General features: G+C 57.1%; 1 protein-coding gene across 1 annotated transcript; it reads right to left on the reverse strand.

Moving 5' to 3' along the window:
• Positions 1-12,892: 12,892 nt before the first annotated feature.
• On the reverse strand, positions 12,893-22,919 carry CBX6 (chromobox 6). Its single transcript, XM_070600397.1, has 5 exons — positions 22,345-22,919; positions 22,120-22,163; positions 21,897-21,962; positions 21,688-21,754; positions 12,893-17,700 (listed from the first exon to the last, which is right to left on the reverse strand). Exons 1-5 carry the CDS (start codon positions 22,411-22,413, stop codon positions 16,702-16,704), a joined length of 1,245 nt encoding a protein of 414 aa, XP_070456498.1. The 5' UTR covers positions 22,414-22,919; the 3' UTR covers positions 12,893-16,701.
• Positions 22,920-23,143: the final 224 nt, after the last annotated feature.

Here is a 23,143-nt window from a genome sequence, read left to right on the forward strand (position 1 = left end):
GAGTTTCACTGGTTCGGATCCTGGGCGCGGACCTAGCACTGCTCAGCAAGCCATGTTGAGGCAGCGTCCCAGATAGCACAACCAGAAGGACCTACAACTAGAATATACAGCTATGTACTGGGGGGCTTTGGGAAGAAGAAGAAAAAAGAATGGCAACAGATTTTAGCTCAGGGCCAATTGTTAAAAAAAAAAAAGAAAGTTAGTGGAAGTGGGTGGGGGGAGCTGGGAGATGGGCAGTATTTATAAGGTTGTCAGCAAATGCCTGCATTTGAGCTGAGACTTGAATGACCTGAGAAACCAGCCATGCAGAAATTTGGGGAGAGACTGAGTGTTCTAGGCAGTGGGAACAGCTAGTGCAAAGGCCCTGAGGCAGAAATGAGTTTGGTATGTTCCAGGAACAGGAAGAAGGCCAACGGGGCAGGAGCAGTGTGAACTCCAGGGTTGAGAGGAAGCTGGAAGAAAGGCTGGGCGAGGTCATGTAGGGCTTTACAGGCTGCGGGAGAGGAATGGGTTTGATTCTAAGCCCAATTGAAGGGCTTTTTGCAGGGAAGTGACATCATGTGTTTTGTGTTTGTAAAAGATCTCTCTGGTAGTTGTGTGGAGCCTGGGTCACAAAGGGGTGGAGAAGGAGCAGGGAGACCAGCTAGGGGCCATGCAACCTTCCAGGTGGGAGGAACAGGGACTTGAGGGTCATGATGATGGATGGATTGTGGGTTGGTCTTAGAGGTAGAGTTGGTCATTTGGGTCCTCCTGAAGCAGACACTGAGATAGGGTCAGATGTGCAGGCAGTTGCCTGGGGGCTACGGCCTGTGAAAGAGAAAAGGGGAGGAGGAAGAATTGAGTAGGGACCGTCTCCGTCCTCACTGCGGATCCGAAAATGTCCAAGACCAAGACTGCCCACGAGGGAGGTTCTGTGCTGGGCAGAAATGCCCGGTCCCTAGTCCCCAGTCCCCTCTCCAGGCTCAGTCATTAGTTGGATGCTGCCCCCGAAGTGGGTGGCTTCAGCTCAGACGCTGGGGTGATGTCCACACAAAAACCTGCCCACAGAGGTTTGTAGCAGCTTATTCATAGCTGCCCAACTGGAAGCAACCAAGATGTCCTTCGGCAGGTGAGTGGGTAAGTAAACTGGTCCATCCAGACAACGGGACATTATTCAGCAATGAAAAGACATGAGCTGTCAAGCCACGAAAAGACATGGAGGAACATGAAGTGCACATTACTGAGAAGCCATTCTGAGAAGGCTGTGAGATTCCACCTATATGACGTTCGCAAAAGCAGAACACTGGAGACAGTGGGAAGATCAGTGGTTGCCGAGGGTTATGGGGGAGGGAGGGATGAACAGGTGAGCGCAGAGGGTTTTTAGGGTAGTGGAACAATACTCTATGATCCCATAATGGTGGATACACGTCATCAACCCACAGAATGTACGAGATCAAGAGTGAACCCTAATGTAGAGTAGCGACTTTGTGTGATAATGATGTGTCCACACAGATCGATTGCAACAAACATACCCCACGGTGGGGGACGTTGATAGTGGGGAAGGCTATGTGTTGGGGGGCAGCACATATGTGGGAAATCTCTGTACCTTCTACTCAGTATCGCTGTAAACCTAAAACTGCTCTAAAAACAAACAAAAGCGGGATGGATCCTGAAGGCGCTGCCGCTGGAGGGTGTCCGCTAACCGCGTTGCGTGCAGCAAAGCGGCCAGCTGGTCCTTGGAGGGGGAGCTGAGCAGGGCTCCTCCCTGGCTGCCACCGTCCAGCCCTTGCATCGAAGGGCTTCTCCACACTCGGTGAGGGAGCAGCTCCTCCAAGGTCCCCCGGGCCTCTCCTCTTGAGGGGACATTCCGATGTGGCAGTTGGTGGGCTGAATTCCTGCAGTTGCCCCAAGAGGCCGTCACTGTCTCCTCCTCCACTGCCCATTCTCGCTCTCCTTCCCTCCGTTGTGACCTCTGCTGAGAAAAGGGGAAGGATATTCTTTCCTTCCTTGAGCCCAGGGAAGTCCACGGTACCACATATCTGCTCAAGAAATGTTTATTGAACTGAATCACATGTTTAAAAAAGGGGAGAGTGAAGAAGTAGAATTGGGCAAGGAAACCTTCAGACAAAAAACAAAGTCATTTCTAAAAGCACGGGAGAATGGATGCTAGGGAGGCCACTGGTAGTTTCTGCCACAGGCACATGGCAGACTTTGAACTCAGGGCTTAGGCTGACGCACTCATCCCAGTTTCAACACTGCAGGGCCGGAGTCCCAGGAAACCTCTCAGTCCTGGGCAGATCGGGCCGGGTGGTCACCCTAAGTATCTCCAAAATGCGCCCCCTCGGTGCTGGTACATAACGGATATTGCACGACTTTCTCTTCCTGCCTTCCTCAGCCCCATGCCTCCCTCCACCACAGCATCTCCCACTTTACTCCCCAAGAGTGTGAGCTCCTCCAGGGCAGGACCAGCTGCGTCATCCTGCCGTCTTGTCTCTGGGGCGGCCCTTGTGGATACTCGAACTCCCAGCGGATGAAGACAACCCCTCTCGGGGTGTGCTTGTGAGCCAGAGAACTTGCTTTCCCCAGGGAAGCGGAAGTGGGGTGGGGACAGAGAGCTGCCTGGGTCCATCCTGGACATCTCCATCCTGAGAGTCCTCCACCCAGGGATGGCCTGTCCCAGGACCAGAGCCGCCTCAGTCTCCTCATCTATAAAGTGGGTACCTACCTCATAGGACTGTAGTGAGAATTAGACGACCAGACGAGATGGTGGATGTAAAGCCTCCCAAGGCCTCAGGGGCGGGGACCGTGTCTTCCCATGCTGCTCCTATTACCAGGCAGAGCATGGTGCCTGGCACTCAGATGTCCAGCACAGGCTCCCCTTCCTGAGTTATTCCTGGCATGTAGAGGTGCTCAGGAAATGTTAATTTCCTCTTTTGCTTCTTCTCCTTTATTCTCCAGGTGCCTGTGGTCCCTCGCTCCATAGTTGCTCTGGTCTTTCTCGGTTCCCCTCCCACATGCTTTCTGAGCAGAGTTGGGGAATCATCCAGACTAAGCCTCATGCAGGTGTTCAGGCAACACCTCCCCCCACCCCCGCCCCCGACACCAGAGCCTTCCAAGGGGATGCAGGGCTCAGGGAGGGCCCAGAAATGTTAGTGTGTTAGCAGCAGCGCATGCCAGGACTAGGAGCCCGAGCAGAGAGGAGGGGCAGCTGTGGGGCAGAGAGAGCCTCCCTCTCTGGGGAAGCCCAGAGATTTCCATCCAGGGTTTCTGCTTCCCTGGAAGCAGCAAAAGGAGCCAACCCACCTCTCAGGCTCGGGCAGGAAGCGGGGACATCTGTTCCCAGCCCAGGAGGAGCCGAGAACCAAGGAGGAAACGGGTGTCCTCCTCGCGGGGGGCCTGGGAGTTGGCTGGACCTTGTGTGCCCGAGTCCAGGCCCAGCCAGGAAAGGCCAGAAGGAGCGGCCACCTAACAAGGCTGTGTCCTCGTTCTGTGGCTGTAAGGGCCAGGGCCGGGGCACTCTCACTGTCTCATGGTCACCGCAGCCCCAGGGCTCCGGCCGTTCCTCCTCCCACACTTTTGACTCTGCCACGTGCTCACCGATGGCAGCCCTGGAGCTGCACAGTATGATCGTCCCGATTTCACAGATAAGAACATCGCAACTCAGAGAGGTTCAGTCATTGCCCAGGGTCCCACGGTCAGTGGGTGCCCACCTGGGATCTTAACCTGTAAGTTTTCTGACTCCGCATCGCACATTCTCGCGCTCTCTCTCAAGGAGTCAATCAGACCCTGCCCCATGAGGTAGCGGCAGAGTAGGGCCCGGGAGCTTCCCTCTGCCCTGGGTTCAGTACACCCCCTTCCCTGAGCCCAGTGGCCGCTGCAGCACCCGTGTCCCCCCCCAGCCCAGTGGTCCCAGCACCAGTTTCTGGTGCAGGAATCCTGTAACTTGCGTTCCCCGCCCTCCCCAAGTCTGAGAACTTCTTGAGGTCTGGCGCTGTGTCTGCTTCTTATCTGGGTCACTGGCACCCAGTGTGTGTTCAGGGCCTGTTGCTTCACGCATGATGGAACCTAAGGGCGGATGGCCATTTCTCCTGCTCCTCTAGAAAGGGCAGTTTTCTGATGACCCCCAGGATTCTGCAGACACTGCACGTGGAGGCAGGGAAGCTGAGTGTGGGGGCTCTGGGGACCTTCCTTTCTTAGTCTGTGAAATGGGTACGGGCAGCCCTGTGCTGCCGATAGACAGGATGAAGGAGGATCAGGGACAGGTAGACACTGAAGCGTCAGGGCGGAGGTTTGTGATGGGGCTAGAGGCAAGGGTGGGGGGTTACCTGGGACCTCACCTGGATGGCCATCCACGTGTGTCCCACAAGGAACCAAGGGTGCCCGGCAGCTACTCCTCAACTACCATCTGTTTCCTGACCTAGCTCCGGGTACCCAAGGTGATCCCCAGAGGAAGTGGGGGGCAGGTTGGGAGACTCCTCAGAGCCAGAAGGAGGGACCGTGCATGAGAGCAGAGCAGAGTGGGAGTGGACCCCCCCTCCTGCCCCCGGCCCCTGCCAGCCCTCTTCTTGGCTCCACTTGGGGTGGGTCCAGGCTTGGGTCTCTCTCCTCCCTGAAGTTTGCCTGCCATCAGCATTAGCTGCAGCCACTAGCAAATTGTACCCACACACAATTTATTTTTCAGATACTGAAACTGAGAAGCAAGAAGGAAGGGGACTTCCCCAAGATTACACAGCCAGGAGGAGGCAGTCGATGACAATGATGACCGCTAACATGGAGATGGGTCTTACCGTGTTCCTAAGAGCTTCATATGGAGGCCTCACAAAACCCCAATGGAATGGGCGTGCTACTGTCACCATCCCCACATTAGACAGTGATGGTGAAGCACAGAGAGGTTAAGCGACTTGCTTCAGGCCATTCAGCTGCCAAGTGGAGGAGCTGGGATTCAAACCCAGACATTCAAGCTCGTGACCACTAGGATATACTGTCTCTCTGGATGGAGGCGCAGTGCAGGGAAGGCTGTTCTGGCCGGCCTGAGTCTGATGGGCTGGGACGGGGTTCGAGGTGAGGGCAGGAACAGCAGAAGAGAGGAAAGAGGGCCTTTTAGGAGGCTGGAGCCGTGAACGGACACACAGAATGAGCTGTGCTTGGCAGGCTGCAGGCAGAAATAATTTGACTCTTTCCCAGTGGCTGCCTTGTTACCCTATTCTGTTGACCCAGTCTTTCCCACCTCTGGATGCAGTCTCAGGCACATCTCATAGCTTTTTCAGTCACTCTTGGGTTTTACCTTATTTTTCAGCTATCAAAATAGTCTAGTCTAATAGCAAAGCGTCAAGTTCTATTCAGAGCTTCTCCCTCCTCCAGCTCAAGTCTGCCTTAAACTCAAAGACCTGGATAATGAGGAAGGCGGGATGGGGGGCTTCTCCTCTAAGACCCCGATTTAGTCTGTGCACCCCCCGCCCCTCCCCCACTGGTGCCTCTGGTTTCCCCAGGGTTGGAGCTTGGGGCTGGAGCAGGGAGGGCGGGTTCAGGGGTTCTTAGGGGAGCTGGGGTTCTCAGGTGGGTCAGGTGCCTGGAAGCGGGCTGTTTTTCATGAGGGGCACTTTTGTGGGTTCTTCAGAGACACCCATCGCTCGGGATCTCCCACCTGCAGTTCCCACCTGGGAGCAGTCTCCCCTGGCTGGCTGGCGCTTACAACCCCCCTTCAGCACCTGTCTTCCAGGTTCTACCCAACACAGGTTCTGCTGATGGGATCACGTGCCCCACCCTGCCTCCCCCCACAATCCTCTGGGGGCAGGATCCTAATTCAAAATGACCTCAAACCAGCCTCATTCTGCAAAGTTCCCACCTGCCCTTCCCAGGGCCCCGGGAAACACGCTTGCATCCTGGTCCCCAAATACTGGGAGGGCTGGCTGTTCCAAAGCAGCCTGGTCCCCACCTTGCAGAAACAGAACTCTAGCCAGCTGCTCCCCTTTGTCCCTAGTCGCCTGGCCTCCCCAATTCCAGTGGACACATGCCATGCTCTCAGGTTCTCGGGAGTGCCCTCACTTGGCTTGAGTTTGGGGAGCAATGACAGTTGTCTCTAAGGAGAGTGCCCTCTCCCATCTCCCAGCTCACACGTGGCTTCTTAACCACACGGCCCTGGAGGGCCGAGGCATCAGGAGGTTTTGCCCAGCTCTTTGCAAATTGACACTTTGAGGGGCTACCTGGGATCCACTGTCCTCGGCTGGGGGTCTGGACTGCAGCGGGCAGCAGGGCTGGGAAGAAGGGAGGGAGTGGCATCTCCATTCAGGGGTCAGTTAGTCACAGACGCTGCTGACCGGCCGGACAGAGACGAGTCAGAGACGAGGCGCAGGGTCAGGCCCCCATCAGGGGACGGCGGTGACTCAGGCAGCCTGGGACGGGGGGGGGGTGCCAATTTGCAGTCTGGAGATTGGTTTTGAACTTGGAGTTTGGGGGCCTCCCATGCGGGTGGAACAGAGTGGTTGAAAGCATCGACTTTGAAGTTGGGGCATTTGGATTTCAACCCCAGCTCCACACGTATTAACAGTGTCACCTGGAGCAAGTGACTCAACCTCCCCCCCTAGTTTCCTTGGCTGCACCATGCTGGGGTGACGCTCGTGTGCTCAGAGCCTGGCTTGTGGAGCGCTCAGCAGAGCTCCCTGCAATCATCCCCCACGTTATAGTTGGGGAAACTGAGGCACAGAAGAGCTAAGCAATATGCCCAGGGTCACACACAGCCAGGCAGTCCAGCTCCAGCGACTGTGCCCTCACCCACCGTGCTGTGCACGTAGGAATTTTTGAGCAAGTTGCTTCACCTTTCTGAGCCTGAGTTCCCTCATCTCTACATTGTGAGTGCTGTGCTCTCCGGGTTGTGAGGATTAGTGAGTTAATCCTTGTAAAGCCCACTCTGTACGTGTTTGTTATCCTTCCCAGAGTAATTCTGAGTCAGAAAGGATAATTAGAGGAAGCCTCTTCCCCTACTTTACAGAAGAGGATACAGAAGCCCAGAGAGGATGATTGACCAGCCGGAGATCACACAGCTGGCAGAGCTGGGCTTGTCCACTGTTTTTCAACTTTCCTCAAGCTGTTACATGGGAGGAGGGCATCAAGAAGTGGTGAGCAGACAGCTGGAACACCAGACCGGATGTCAGAGAAGTGGCCAAGTCTGGATACATAGATCTGGAAGATGTCTCTTCTTCCCCCTGTGGTGCTTGAACAAAACCCTTTTACATCTGTCACCTCCTTCAGTCCTCCCAAAAAAACCCACCAAAGAGGGAGTCCTGGCTTCGTTTACCATGGAGGAGCACCGAGGCCTCGAGAGGGGAAGTGACCTGGCCACTTGGACCAGACAAGGGTCCCTTTATGGTGCTGGAGCTGTGGGAGGCAGGCGGATGAGCGCCCGGGGAGGGGTCAGGGATGATGGGAGCAGCAAGCCTCCACTAGGATACTACTGCACGGAAGCCGAGCCAGCGCCCACAGGGATTGCCAAAGACCCTGAGAGGTAACCATCACTTTAATGAGCCCCCCTGGGGGACAGAGTCCACATTCGCCTTTTCCAAAGTGTGTCCTGCTTCCTTGCTCACAGATGGGAGCATCTGAGCCTTAACCGAGAACTCCTAGGGACCTTCAAATCCATGCCAAAACCGCATGTGGCTTGTGCTGGGATTTCAGACCATGAGGCAAGGTGGGCAGGAGAAGGCTGGCAGGGCGATTGTCTTTATGTCACAGCACCGAGAACTCCTGCCTCCCGCTTTGTCCTATTTCCATCAGCCTGCCATGGTCCCCATGGGTGGTTCCCAGACCTTCAGGCTCATAAAGGCTGATTGCTGGCAGCAATTTAAGTGGAGGCTCATGTCTTTGTCACACTCTGAGCTCATCTTTTGGAAAAGACAGAAAAGACTTTGGTCTTTTGCTCTAATGAAGGTCACATCCCGTCTAGAGGGACCCGAGGGGGACCTGTTCCGTCCGGCTTCAGCTCAGGTTGGCCGTGCCCCTCCTGGGTGTCTGCCATCTATTAGCATTTTCACATCCATCTCAGATGTGATTGTTCTAAAGAGATTTCAGGAGTTTGAGGAGAGAGCAAGATGCAGGAGAATGAGAGATCTGGGTTACTGTTCAAATATATGAGGTTTTGTTTTTTAGTTATCTTCCTGCTATTGATTTTTAACTTAATTATACATAATCTGTGATGCCAACTTTTTGAAATTTATTGGGACTTGCTTTATGTCCTACCATACGATGTACATGACAATTTTTAGGCATCTTCAATGTGTGCTTGAATATAATCTATCAGGTGCAGGATTCTATGTATGCTGTTTGTCATTCTGCTGTTCGTCTTTGTGGCTTATTTGCGTGTTTCATAATTTTGGATTGTGAGCTCATGTTAACAAAGGTTTTATCTGTGAGTATCTTGTGCGGCCTTTCTTGTGAGAATGCCCCGCAGACAGGCTTGCATTTGCTACTGTGTGTGCGTACCACAAGCTCTGTGGGTGTAACCCACCCCACGTTTGCTTTTTATATTGATTTCCAGACTTGGGAGTAATGGGACTATGTCAGCAATGCAAATTCAAACTTCAAATTTGTGTTAGGGAAGGTCTAGGGTTACAATCTCTCAAGAGAGACTTCATTTCAATTTTTCCAACAGAGCCAAAAATGAGATGACTTCTTTGACAACTTCTTTTTGCAAAAGGGTGATTTTTCTCCCCGTTGCTCTTTCATTGAGGATACGGGTCTAGCCTTATTCAGGTGTCTTGGTTCCAGATCTCTTTTGGCAGGGCACAAGGCCGCGTTCCCTCCCTAGATAGATGTAAAAGCCAAGCCCCTCGGTTTCTAGGATCAGCAAAGGCCAGCACTGTCCCTGTGCCCGCCCTGCAGGGCAGCCTGCATAGGCCCTGTTTTCAAAGGATCAGCATCTGTTTGTCACTCCGACTTTGGCTTGCTTTTTGTTTTTGGTCCCTGGGGATTTCTGTACTATCTTGGAAGCTCAGCTGGGTAGGTAAAAGCATGTCTGTTATATTTTATCTAGGATCTCTCAGTATTGTGTAGCCGCAGGTCTTCAGAAGGTTCCATCCACTGTGCCCGAGACCTGGGTTCCACCCCTTCTGCCTCTGAGTGACCCAGGAAGCCCCACCCTGCCCCACCTCCTCACCTGTCTGATGGGGCTCATGGTCCCCCAGCCACCTGCCTCACCTCCTCACCCAGATGAAACACAGGAGACTGGGAGGGTGGTGTGGCAGGCAGGGGCTGGATATCCCCGGGGCCTTTGGAGCTAAGCACTGAAGTCGCTGGTGGTCCTTCCAGGAGGTCTGCTGACCAGTCATTGCAGAGCTGAGGTACACCCGGAGACAAAGACTCTTCAACAAAGGGACAGATTTCTCCAGCAGTGCCCGGGTGGGCAGGAACTCGCCCTGAGCCTCAAATCTATGGATGAAAATCCCTCCTGGACCCTCTGCCTGATTCACACCCAAGGGATCCTAAACCGAATTCACTTCCTCCCATGCTGCCTCCTCTGCCGGGTTCCCAGCCCGTGAGTGGCGCCAGCACTCACTCCCTTGCCCACACCGATTCCCAGGAGGTTCTCAGAGGGTCCCTCTCACAAGCGCTCAAAACCACCACCAAATCCTCGATATTCTCTCTTGACTCTGGCCTCTTCCTGTCGCCCCCAAAGCCTCAGCCTGCGTCTAGGCCTCATTATCGCACCGCAGGGTTATTTCAAGTCAGCAGCCTTTGTTCCTCCTCTGACTCTCAGATGCTCAGAGCGCATGGATGGCTGCAGGCCAGGCCCCACTGCTGTGGATCAGGCATCCTGTGTTCGCCTCTCTGGGCCAGGGGTCTTTTTGAAGTGTGAACTCTCAGAAGCCAGCAGCCTGAACAAAGAGGGTACAGAATGGGCACAGGACCTGTGATCTGGCTTGAGGGGGGCTCAGCATTTGAATGCAGCCACTCTGACCCCCTCTTCACTTCAGGCACAGCTTGATGAAGACAGAAAACCCATTACATTTTTGGCTTCTAAAAACGACCAAGTAATTGTGCAAAGTTGTCATTCTTACCCCATCCCAAACCCCACTCTCTACCTTGCCCCGATCCTGAGCATCACCCCTGGCTGACCCGGACCCCAGTCGGGCCCAGGAATAGGGGGAGGTAAAGGCTGGGGCCTGGGTCAGGCACCACCTGGCAGACGAACCCCGTAGCACTAGCAGTGGCCACGTGTCCTCCATACTGACTCATCTTGGACGGGGCATCGGGCTCTCTGAGTGGAGATGTGTGGTCTCGCCCGGCCCTCATCACAAACCCTTGGATCCTCCTTGAGAAGCTGCCGTGGTCACGCTCATTCACCCACAAGTAGCTGCTCAGCAACGCCACGCCCTGTGATAAAGGACAGTGGTGACTCTAATCTCTGAACACACCTGCCTCACAGGGGCAGCCCGGTGTCTGCAATGCCAGACAGCATGGGGCTTGGGGACAAAGAGATGTGCCTGGACGGAAGCCCCACTCTCCTGCCGACAGCTGTGCCACCTCCAGCAGATGAACTAAGGGGTTACGTCAACTCTCAGACCCTCCCGCCAGGACACTGGCTCGTCACTCAAGGCCTCCCTGGGCACTGGTGGGGGTGAGGGGGTGATGGGGGACGAGTAAAATGTTCACCAGTGCTTGACCTGTAGTAGATGTGCTGACAACCCATGGCATTTTTTTTTAAATAAGTACTGAATGACAACTTTTGGAGGACAGAACACCGACCCGTGCGAGGTGACAAGGTGGAGACAAGGTAGGGGTGACGTGGTGTAGGTGCCACAGACGAGGGCCAGAGCTCAGAGACAGTTGGATGAATTGCACTGGGGCCCCAGGTTTGCTGCTCAGCTGCTGCCCTATTAGTAAGGAAGAGGACTAAGCTTGGTGACAATTAGAGACAAGATGGATGTCAGGCACTGAGCTGCAAACTGTGAGTACAGAGAGTGGGGATGAAGACACAGCCCCTCCCTAAGGGACAGGGAAGGACAAGTGCAGGGGAGGGCGCCACAGGCAGTGTGGACACTTGGAGAGAATGCATGGGGGTGGCGGGGGAGGTCACCCCCGGCAGACTGCCAGGCTGAGGACTTGGGCCATGATCCCGAGGGCATGGGCTCCCCAAAGGCTTGAGTCAGGGCTGCCAGACCCCCGTGCACCATGTGGAAGAGGTGGCGGGTGCAGGCAAGAAGGGAGCCCGGCAGGCACGGAGGCTTTGCCAAAGAACAAGGGGGTGCAGGGGGCAGGTTGGGGAGACATCTGCGAGGCGAGACACGGGGAGTTTCAGGAGGAGGGGGTTGGGGCGAGGAGGAAGGGAAAGATTCAAGGGTGACACCTGTTAGAAGCTGGCAAACAGGTGGCCGTGATGTACCAAGGTGCAGGTTACAAGCAGAGGGGCCAGCCACTGAGGAAGGTCCGGGAGTGCCCCTGGGGCTGCTTTTGCACCCTGGTGGGCGTCTGACATGGGGGGAGGGCTCCTGGAGGCTGCTGGGCTGATCAGAGAAGGTACACAGCGTCCCGAAACAAACATCCCTCTGCAGCGGGAAGCAGCTCCTTGTTAGCTTTGCGCCAGATTGTGGAACCGCTGGCAAGAGCAGCCTGCTCTCTCCCCGGCCCTGGGGTGACAAGCTTGTTAGGGATCCAGCTCTCCTGCTCCCCCGGCGGGTGCTGAGATTCCAACTGGGGAGTGGGCACCCCCAGCCCTCCCACGTGCCCACCAACTAGGTATTCTCCAGGGTCCAAGTACCAAGCCCCTCGGCTTCACCCACGTAAGGGAGTCACCTCTAGCTCAGCTCACTTACAGGCTGTGAGGTGGATGGACAGGGGCAGGGGGCTGGGAATTGGCTGGAGCGCTGGTCTGCCACCGCTGGGGGGCAGGGCCCCTCCCCCTCCTCCACATTAGGGGGGCCTGGCCTGATGCTTTTTAAGGACCGCAGTCACAGCGGGAAGAAATGAGACAGACGCACCCCCACCCGAGGGGCTGGACCTCAGCTTCGGAATGTGACAATTTATTTGGGGGGGCAAAAAAGGCCTTTCACTCCCCCTTCCTGGCATTGATACAATATTGAAGAGCAGCAGAACAAAACGTACAAGACGAGAGTAACCGGCACATACCCCCCCCTCCCCCGGCCCAGAAACAACTGAATCCAGAACAACAGAACCAAAACCCACACCCGAAACAAGCCGTCTTCTCCACCAGCAACCTCTGGGAGAGGGGCAGATGCATGGGGCCCCACGCCGGGGCGCCATCTCCATCTCTGGTCTTCCGCCAATGCCATAAGTCTCCTATCTTTAACCACCGAGGCAAAGTTTAGCCAGCTGGGCGCTGGATGGTTGAACCACAGACAAAGGCAACAACAGCACTTCATTTTTAAAATGAGAAAGAGAAAAAAGAGACACAGCCCCTCCCCAAATATAGAGCTATATACGTATATTTTATATATATAGAATTCATTCGTGCACAATTCATTAAATGAGCTTTTCAAAAATTAAAAAAATTATAAGATACATTTCTTTAGGCCTTTTGTGTTTTTAAATTAAAATCAACAAAAAGAAGTCTCCATCTGCACTCAGCCCAACGGCAGGGGCAGGCCTCCGAGCTCTTTGCTCCTTCTGCTTTGGCCTCTTGCTAGGGGCGCCCCTGTTAGACTATCAGCCCCCTCTTTGCCTAGCTGCAGCTCTGTATACAGTAGGCACTCACTCACTGTTGGAGTGGGGTGCTGACTCCTTCAAGGATGAAGGGGACCCCACAAGGCCTGGGAGGTGGGGTCCTCAGTCCCTCCCCAGCCTGTCCCCCTATTTCGGCATCTTGGTGACTGTCAGCAAGATGGGGTCAGGCTGGGGAGACCCTCTGCTGGAGTTTTAGCCCCTAATTCTGAGCTTTCTGAATCAGACAGGAGATGCAGATAGAGGGGAAAAAAACACCTTTAAACACTTTCCTTTTTTTTTTCTTTTTTAAGTGATTCCTTAAACCACACAAGCCCCCAAGAGGCTGCCTTGGGCTAGTGCATGGGAGCCCCGAAGTGAAACTGACTGGGCGGGCTCCACTGTCAGGCGTGGGCCAAGTGCAAAAAAAACCCCAAAAAACCCAACAAAACCCAATGAGGAGGGAAAGGTGGTGCGTCCACTTGGGTCCCCAAAGGCTACAGAGGCTGGTGGCAGCCCAGACCCCCTCCTCTGGGCTGACCCCTCACCCAGGACTGCCTGGCTCCAGGGTAGCCCGCCAGCTTAGTGGTGGCTCCAGGGCCTGGGCCCCTGCCTTTTGAAGGTTTTTTATCCCCCAAAGGCCAGAGCAGCTGGGTCCTTCACCCCAGTGAAGCAGCTTTGCCTCTCAGAGCTCCAACTTCCCTCCCACTCCACTCACCTCACACTGAGGTCAGGGACTTGATCATCACCTCTTTCCAGAGCAAAGGATGGAGCTCATTTCAACCCTGACCCTCTGGCAGGGTGAGAATGATGGGGGGCTGTGGGAGGCAGGAGGCCCCGCACCAGGAACCTCGCCCACCACCTAATCCTCAGCAGCTGCCTGGACACCAGCAGTGCTTTATGAAGAGGCCTCGCCACCCATCCACCCATTTCACAGAAGGGCACACTGAGGGTCAGAAAGGGGAATCAGACAGGGGTGGGTCCCAATTTCCCATCTCAAACCAGACCTCGCCTGTTTCCTATGACACAAAGGTGGGGGGGCATTAAGGGGAGATGACCGATGCCCCAGTCAATATTGAACATGGGAGGTCAGACTTTGGGGGTATTTCACATATAAAAATAAAGCAAACCAGACTATAACTTCTGCTTGGTAATTAGGCAAATGGAGAAGCAGCAAGGGGGGAGGAAGGGCCCATGGGAGGCTGATGTGTGCAAGAGTGTGGGCGGGCTTGTGGGCCCCCGCCAGAGCCACCCTGGGAGAGGTAAGGAGGGCTCTGCTTGCACCGGACCCCTGGTCCTCTCAGCCCCCAGGGGAGCTGCCCACCCAGAGCGCTGTGGCTGTGTGCCTCTGCTCAAGCCCAGGCAGGATGGGGTGGAGCGGCAGCACGCCTCTAGAGAGAGAAGGGCAGGCGCTCCCTTCTCCCCACGGTCCCCCTAATCCCTCAGCATCGCCACCTAAGATTCTCCCAGGGTCCACAGCTCCTGTCTTTCTGAAGCCTGCATCCTCCACCTGGCCAGTGAGGCTCAGTGGTGTCATGGTCTTTGGGGTGACACGGAGGGAGATGCCCTCTATGGGTGGCGGTGGTAGGGACCAGATGGCCCAACAAGCTGCCAAAGGAAAGAAGGAGAGCAAGAAACCCAACTGTACTTACTCACCAGTCTTTCTGCAGAAAGTCACCAACGATGGGTCCCGCCGACAGCGCCACCCCTGCTGACCCCCACCTCCCCAAATCTCATCTCCATTTGCCTGGCCCCTGCAGCTTCAGGATAGCTCCCTTGGGACCAGCTGTCATCGTTCCCTTTGAGCAAGGACGGGTGCAGAGTCTGGGCCCGGGACAGGAGGGAGGGCCCACCCTGCCTCGGGCTGAGGAAGGGCAGTCGGCCACGACCCCAGGCACCCATGACCCCGGGGACCTGCCGGTCGGGCCTGGGTCTCCATCTCCATCCTAACATTGCCACCTCACCTGTGCAATCACTGCGTCACTAGTTTTTCTTTAAATATTTCTTTCTCCCCCCTCCCCTAACCCCATAGGAATCCCACAATATTTTTTTCTATTTCTTTTTTCTTTTTTTCTCTTTTTTTGTTTTTTTTTTTTTGCAAAACTAATTCTTTCACTTTCCTGTCATAAAATCACCTCTGAAAACACAACTTCTTTACAAAAAAAGTCACAAATGACACGGACTCTCAGGAAAACACATTTCTATGGTCTCTGGAAACACCTGTAACGGGCCCCCAGGTGGTTGCACCTGGGGTGAGGGGTCAGGGGGAAATCACCTCTGGGGAAGAGGAGAAATACCAGCCCTTATTTGGGGGGAAGCCAATTGGCACTTGGATGGCCACAGAGCCAACAGAAAGGGCAGGGTGGGGGGGGGTCCAGGAGTGCCAGCCCCTCAAACCCTGCGAGGGCCCTCATTCTATCCTGGGGTGGAGAGGAACGGGGACATGCCGCAGCCCCTGGCAGGGAGATTTGGAAGAAAGTGTCCTCCCACACTTAGGACACAGGTGTTTGTCACCTAACTGCATTTGCTTTCTGCCTCCCCCTGCCTCATGTTCTGAGCTGAAACCCCTGTGGCTGCACACACCAGGAAGCCACCTTGAGCCACGCGCAGGGACATGCCACTCAGGCCAAACGGAGACTGGGCAGTAGCCAGGGCTGGCCAGTGGGGCTGCCTCCACAGCGCACCAGACCACTGGTCCCGAATACCCTCGCTCTCCCGAACAACATAGGCTCCCTCTTCGGTCACCCCCTTTGGCCTGCCTACCCTCCCGGTGCCTGGCCTAAAACAAGGGCTTTGGTCTCTGTCGCTGGCACGGCCACCTCAGCTCCCTGGCAGCAAAAGGAAGGAGACGCGGCCCCAGGCACCAGAGGCCTCCCGCTGCTTCCAGCAGCCGGGCTGTGAGACAGCCTTGGCGGTGAGAAGCCGAAGAGGGGGTGGGAGATGCTGTTGACCCTCGGGAAGTTTCCAGTCTTCCTCTTCCCCCTCAAACACCAGGGAGGAGAGGAAGCTCAGGGTGGGGTCTCCCCTCTCTACCTCAGTCCCCACCTGGCCATGCCTGCAGCGAGGCCTGACTGGCGGGGCTGACCACCCGGAAGGAGCAGGGCATGGGGGGTGTGCGCCCAGCACACCCGGGCGGGAGGATGGGCCTGGTGCCTCCACAGCAAACTCCTCAGACCTGGGCCAGCTCCCAGGACCAGGGGATGGCAGGGAAGGTCCAGGCCTTTGAAGACCCTATTCTGAGAAACCCTAAAGGGTGCCGCCTGGAAAGCTTGGGCCCAGTGCCCAATGCACATACAGATACACATACAAACACGCCAAGGGGCAGCAGACGCACACGCACAGTCGGAAGTTTCCACAGCAGGTTCCTGTAGCACCTTTGGTCGAGAACTGAAGGGGCCTTTAGATGCTGGGAGGCTGTGGCAGGGTGAGGTCCTCGCCAGCTCTTCCCATCTTTGAGACGGGGATTAGGAGAGAGATGGGGTGGGGCGGGGCCTAGGGGGCCTGCTTGGGTCTCGTCCAAAAGTGGGCGGGAAGACCCCTGCCTCCAGCCTGCTCCTTCAATGTGGAGGGAGGGGCCGAGGCCAGCCTCACCTCAACCTCTGTCCCGGCTTTGCCATCCCTGCCCGGGCATCTGGAAGAAGGAAAGGGATGGTGCCCACGCATGGGCATGGGTCTCCTAGGGCCCTGCAGCTGCCGGGTTAGCACCGAGGAATCAGATGCTGTGTGCGAGAGCTGGAAGCAAGCTTGGGAGAGACAGGGTGGGATGTGGAGGGGGCAGCTGAACCCCCAGGAGGCACTCGGCAGGTCCCACCGTGCACAGGCAGGGAGGGTGCCAAGAGACAAGAGGGAAGACCACCCAGTGCCCCTCACTCCCTCCTCCCTGTTCTAGGACTGCCCCTCCCACTGGGCTTCAGGGGGCTCCAACTGCCCAGCCCCATCCCGGGGTCAACACTGAGCCATTTGAAACAAGCAAAGCACAGGCAGAGGTGTCCGAAGGCAGGGCGGGAGCGGGAGCAAGAGTACGCCTTTGGGCAGGAGGGCCCCCCCAAAGCCCCCCTCCTTGGTGGAGCCCCCTCACTTGCTCACCCCACTGCCGCCACCCCCCACTGCGGCGCCTGCTACCCCAGCAGCCACCTTCTCGAAATCCTCAGGGTTGCAGAATTCCTTGATGGTGACCGTCAGGAGGTTGCTGGTGACATCGGTGACAACCACGTTGGAGCAGGGTGACATCTCGGGGCGCCAGTCCCCAGCCTCAGGCTCGGAGGAGGCGCTGACAGGCTCGGGGGCCACGGGAAGTGCCGGGCCAGCGGCCGCAGTAACATCGGGAGGCACCCGCTTGCTGGTGGCTGCCGCCTCCGGAGGGATGGACAGGTCGAGCACCTCGGGCTCAGGCCAATTGGGGGCAGACGGGCTCATGGTCTCGGGGAGCAGCTTGGGGGGCGTGTCATCGGGGTCAGAGGACTGCGGTGCTGGCGAGGGGCAGCCGGAGGAGCTGGAGCTGCGAGCATCGTAGGTGGCCGTAGGGGGCGCCAGGAGCAGCCCCGGGCTGGGGGAGGCGGCAATGTCGGTCTTGCCGGCCGGCGGGGGAGGCAGAGGGCCGGGCAGGGGCTTATTGTACAGCGTGAAGGTGCCAAACTTCATGTGGCGGATCTGGCTACGCAGGATGCTCTCGCTGAACTTCTTGCTCTTGCCGATGACGCGGTTCCGCGAGGGGACCTTCGGGCGCGCGAGAGCCGCGGCCCCCTGCCCGGTGGCCCCTCCCCCCGCGCCCTTGTCGATCACTTTCAGGTTCAAGATGATGCGGTTCCGCTTGGGCTCCCGGGGCTTCACCTTACGGTTGATGATGCGCACCGTCTCCGAGAAAGGCGAGATGGGTGGGCGCAGGCCGGGGCTGCCCCCCTGCGGGTCGGGGCGGGGCAGGGGGCGGCGGGACATGCGGTGGCAGCGGCGGATGTCTTTCTTGAGCCGGTGTACGGCCGCGCTAGAGTGCAGCTTGGGCGAAGAGGCGCTGGCACTCGGCTTGACAGAGAAATGCACATCACTGATGCGGAGGGCCTCGGCCTGGGCACGTGCCTGCGGGCAGAGGGAGGGGTGGGTGGGGACTCGGCTTCCCGCTGACTTCCTCTGGACACCCCTGCGCCGGCCAGCCAGCCACCCACAGGTATGATCTCACTAAACCATCCTGAGAGGGCTTGAGAAGCAGCGGTGCTCATGACCCCATCTCAGAGATAAAGGAAACAGAGATTCAGACAGCTGAAGCCAAGTGTGTAAGGTGGGAGGGCACACTGGACCCCAGTTCAGGCCTGACTCCAAGACCTACTAGCTTTGCAGGCTTGGCTGTGCGCCCAGGGGACAGACGGGTCAGTAGCTGCCCTTGCTGACACAGAGGAGTGTCAACCATCAGGACATTGCACAGAGAGATGCGCCCTTTGCTCAGAAGCCCCTGACCAACCCTGCTCTGAGGTCCCAGCCCAGCCTGACACTCCTCCATGGACCGGTTCTTGGTGACAGAAAGAACAAGGAGGCCCCTCCCTGATCAACCTCACACCCTAGCCCCACTACCTACTTGCGGGGTCCCAGAGGCCCAGTGCTCCCCCTGCCTTTTCACAGGCTGCCCCTCCAGCTTGGACTTGCTCCCAGCTGACCATCGCCCCTGGGACAGGCCTTCAGCCCTCTATGCTCCCAGCCCTCTGCATTTCCTCCTGGGTCTGACTCATCTGTCTGCCCAGGGTCTGGCTCAGGGCCTGGGTCTTAGCAAACAGGTGCCAAGAGATTCCAAAGCCAGCTCCTAAACCTGGGTTGGACTCCACCCCAGTTAGACATGGGTTTGGCGAGGATGACCAAGAGGTGCAACCGACTACTTCACACTCTCTGTGCCAAGATGGCCTGGGAGCAGGACAGCTGAGCAGAGGTCTGTGGGCAGCCAGGGATACTGTCCCAGGCTCCGGGCCCAGCTGCACTCCCAGGGCTCTACAGCAGCCACCTGTCACCTCATGGAAGATGCAGCGTATGGCACGGCCCTCAGAGACCCCAGGTTCAGGGTAAGGGACTTATAAGGCCGCATAAGCCATCCTCTGTGGCCAGTCCTTCCTTCACTAAGGAAGGACTAATGAGTCACATGCTAGCTTCTTGGAGCCACAACTACAAACACAAAGCCTTGACCCCAGGGGCCTGTGCTTCCGGGAAAGACAAGTCCAGGGGGTTAGGACACAGGGTGACTCGATGCAATAAAGGAAGTACAAGGCCCACAGGAGCACAGATTAGGGGCACAGGCCCCAGTTTCGGAGGATGAAGCCTGAGGAGGAGAGAGGCCTGTTCATTTCTGAGCCCACAGTGCCCAGGTGGCCGCAGAGCCAAGGTGGCCTGCTGAAGGGGCAGAGCTGAGACCAACAGTGGAGGCAGAGACAGCCCAGTGGTGACAACATGCAGAGTAGCCAACACTGGACAGAGGGCGCAGGGGATGACGGATCTGTGTTCTACACAGACACCTGGCTCCGGGTGGGCCAGGGAGACTCCTCAGGTGGCGACTGCCGTAATCCAGGTGGGATAGAGGCGGCTGAGAGGGACATATTCCCACCGTCAGCTGGTGAGGTCCCCGAGAATGGGATCTGTGGTTTGGGGTCTCTCCACCTCCCACCCCCACAGTGCTGGACGTTTAACCAATATCTGGGAGGTAGCCTGTACGCCCCTAAGACTAGATTGTGCATGACTCAACCCCCCACAAGAGGGATTTGCTAACTTATTTGATGACCACGCGAGGACATCTTCATTTAGAGCAAAGAAGAAGCACCCTTCCATGCCATAGGGCCCTCCCCGCCATGCTGGGGGCCTCCTGGGGCTGTGTGGTCAACAACCCCTTCGGCCACTAAGTGGCAGTGCACACAGCTCAGCCTGCCCCAGGCGAGGGCCGCCAGCTCCTGGCTCCCAGCTAGCCAAGCCGGGCACTGGTTCCCTCACACCCCTTCCCAGACAAAGGCAGGGGAAAGCCAGCCTTTCCTGGGCATGGCAAGCAGAGCCTTTTGCAGGTCCATCCCCAAGGGAGCCTAGGGGATCCCACTCTTTCTGATCCCCCCAGGGGGTCGGCACTGACTCCCTCTGCATACTGCCCGAGCTCCCAGACCTCTGTAATTATGGGTCCACCAGAGTCCAGTGGTGACGGATGGTCTCTGGGCAGTGGCAAAGAGTGTAGGCAAACATCAAACCAGGGTTGAAACCCCGGCTCAGTGGGCCTCTTGGGACCATCGGATAGTGTATGTCACCTGCTTAGCACAGTGCCTGCCACTCAGCAAGTACTCAAGAAATACCAGATTTATCTATCCAAGGGTGGGGGGGTTATAAGCAATAATCTTTTTCTAATGTACAGTTTCCAAACTTCCTATGAGAGACATCTATTTACTCTATAATTTCTAATTTTTCTTTCTTTTTTTTTTAAAGGGACTGGTTTACCCTTCCTCCTCCTCTCCCGTCCCCAGGTTGAGAATTCTCTGATGGGATATTAATTAAAAATGGCAGCCACAGCCAATGCAGGATGAAGCCGGGAAGCTGGGCTGTGCGACCTCAGCTAAGTCACTTCCCCTCTCTGAGCCTTGGATTTCTCATCTGTGAAATGGGATAATACTTCCCACACCACAGGATTGTCGAGAGGATTAAAGCAGATAATCCACGTGGGGGCTCCGCACTGGGATAGGCCATCATACCCAGCTCAGGAACTAGAGCTAGTATTTAAAAAAAAAAGGCATTTTGTAAATCAATACTCATGGTCATTACTCGCTTGGCCGCTAGAGGGTGCTCCAGCTGCGTTGAGAGGCTGTCACACAGCAAACCCGCCCTCCGGCTGCTCCGCCCCATCGCTCCCAGGAAGCATCAAGGGTTAAGGGTGCTCCACGGTTCCCCTAAGACGTAGCTTGGGAACAGGGTTCACAGAAATATGTAATTCTGGAAACCAACATTTCTTTCACTTCTGCTTTAAATCCAAAGCAAACCCTTACACATGCACAGTCCTTTTGGGAGCAAGGGGCTGAAAGGCACCCACCCTCATTGGGCTTTGAGCCTTTCTGACAAATCGAAGATTCCGAGGTTCTGCATTCTGCACAGTCTCTTCTCTGCAGAGTCCTCCCTGCCTTTCCAGTGCCGAGTGCCACAGAGTCACAGGTCGGGGGGGGGGAAGGGGCCCTCAGACAATCTTAGCACAAATGGGGAGGACTGGCTGCCCGGAGAGGCCAACAGCAGCCTTGCCTGCCACCTCTGGTCATCTCACGGTCCCTTTCCCAGACTCTGTTTTTTTCTCGCTAAAAAAATAAAATAAAACCCAAAACACTCTAAGATGGCTTCCTCTGGAGCTGGGTCTCCCTCCCCTCCTGAGGCTAATGTGCTATGCTCTCACCCTCCCACTCCCCATCCTCAGCAGAACCTCCAGACACAGCCAGGGGCGGGAGGAAACAGGCTCGGAGCCCCGAAGCCAGTGGCCCGGCCTGGGGGATAAACTCAAAGCGAAGTGATTTCAGGTCAAATTCAAGTTGGATCCCCCAGGGAAGAGGGGAGGCATGCAGAGCAAATCCGAAGAGAGAGAGGAGCTGGGGGCAGGGAGGCAGGTGGCCCCTGAATCCTCTCCCTGCTCGCTGTCACGAGGGAGCCCACAGTCACTCTCTCCCTGGATTCTCACTCCAGACAGAGCCCCACCAGCCTCCCACCAGCTCGAGGAGGGACGAGGAGAGGGCTCTCACGTGCAGAAGGAGTTCCTGGCCACCCCCTCCGGTGGGCAGTCCCCCATCTGCCTCATCCCCCCCCCTCCCTGGAGCCGGTCTTCCCAGATACTGGTTTTGTCAGCGAAGACATCTCCCCCACCCGTCACTCCCAGGCCCCTCTTGCTGAAGCTGGAGCTGGCAGGGGCCTGCTGCCAGGGGCTCGCTGGGGGCTCAGAACCACCCCCCTGCCCAGCTGGGGCCCCTCTGGAAAGGCCCGCCCGTCTGGGCGGCCGCCGATCTGTCCCTCCCTTGCAGGCCCCGTGCTGCGCCGAGCCTAGGGGCCCGAGAGGGGGCTGCTGGGGCTGGGCCAGGTTACCTTCAGGAGGAAAGTTTTGGGTTTGGGTCCCCTCTTCTTGGGCCCATACAGCTCACGCTCCCTCTCCCTGCGGCAGAGAAATGCCAAAGGTTACAACAAGCCCCTTCCCGGGCCCCACTCCGCGCTGCCCTCCCCGCCGCTCCCGCTTCCCCGCGCGGCGCCCCAGCCAAGCCTCGGCCCCGCTGCCCCTGCCAGCTTCCCAAACTCACTTCTGCTCGAAGGCTGCAATGAGCCGCGAGTCCAGGATGTTCTCCTCGGGCTCCCAAGTGCTGTACCTGCCGAGTCACACATGCACAAAATAAAAACGAAAACCAGGGCGGCAGAGGCACATGCGAGGGAGCCAATGTGCGCACCCCCCAAAGCAGATTAAAAAAAAAGGCCCCGGGGTCCGCTGCCTCCCCTCCCCTCTCCCCAGAACCCCGCAACACTCACTTGATGGCCCACCCCTTCCATTTCACCAGGTACTCGATGCGACCCTGAAAAACAGAGAAGAAAAAAAGGGGGGAGTGGGGGCGGGGAGGATGCGGGGACGCCGAGGAGGCGGCGGCGCGGGGGTGGCCGAGAGAGCCGGGGTTAGCGGGACCGCTGCGCCCCGATGGCCCGCGGAGCCGGGCACCGGCTGCGGGGAGAGGCGTCCCGCCCTGCGGGGAGGCTCACCTTTCGGATCCGCCGTTTGATGATGGATTCGGCCGCGAAGACCCGCTCGCCCACTGCAGACAGCTCCATCTTGCTCAGCGGCACCCACAGCCCATAATACTCCCTGCTCCCGCGGCCGGTGCTGCACCGCTCGCGCACGCGCCGCAGCGCACAGGCCCCGGCGGGCGGGCGCGCGGTGAGGCGCGCGCTCGCGTTCCAGCTGCGGACCGTCACGTGATCCTCGGGGCCTGCGCGCCGTTGCCAGGACCTCCTCCTCCCCGGGGGCGGTTGCTAGGGAAAGTGAGCGCACGCGGGGCGGGGGCGCGCGCTGGCTCTTAAAGGGACCTCGCTTGGCTGCCGGAGCAGTGGCCCGGAGCCCGGTGGATGCCTGGCTAGTGCGAAGCCGGGTCGGGCTCGTTGCAGTCTCACCAACACTTTCTCACTCCCTTTTCCATCTTTCCTGCCCCGGATAGCTGAGGACTCCTTCCTTTTAACCTCTCCATGCAAGTCTCGCCAGGCCCTAGGCGGAGAAAGGCGATGGAGTCTCTGCAGCCGCAGCGCATCCACCCAGCAGAAGTTTGCAAACAGTTAAATATGATACAGCAGAAATGCATTTGCTGTTGCCTTGCCAGGCCCTGCGGGAATTTCTTTAAAACATTGCCCCCCATCCATTATTTATGTATTCGTGGGAGTGTGGTTTTGTAACCACTTCAGATGAATTAAAATAAAAATGCCACCGCAGGAAAGGGGGAGGGGTGCGATGAATGAGGCTGAGGAAGGCCGGGGTGATCCTGTGCATCTGTTCTTCAGCAGAGGCCTT

Source organism: Equus przewalskii, chromosome 29 (genome assembly GCF_037783145.1).
Source record: "Equus przewalskii isolate Varuska chromosome 29, EquPr2, whole genome shotgun sequence".
In the NCBI taxonomy this organism is placed as follows: Eukaryota; Metazoa; Chordata; class Mammalia; order Perissodactyla; family Equidae; genus Equus; species Equus przewalskii.

Bases quoted from the DNA above. Each gene is read 5' to 3' on its own strand.
- CBX6 (XM_070600397.1), bottom strand. From the start codon at position 22,413: ATGGAGCTGTCTGCAGTGGGCGAGCGGGTCTTCGCGGCCGAATCCATC. The intron at 21,755-21,896 runs GTGAGTTTGGGA...TCTCTGCCGCAG, and splicing joins ATTGCAGCCTTCGAGCAGAA to GGAGAGGGAGCGTGAGCTGT. The intron at 17,701-21,687 runs GTAACCTGGCCC...CTCTGCCCGCAG, and splicing joins CCAAAACTTTCCTCCTGAAG to GCACGTGCCCAGGCCGAGGC.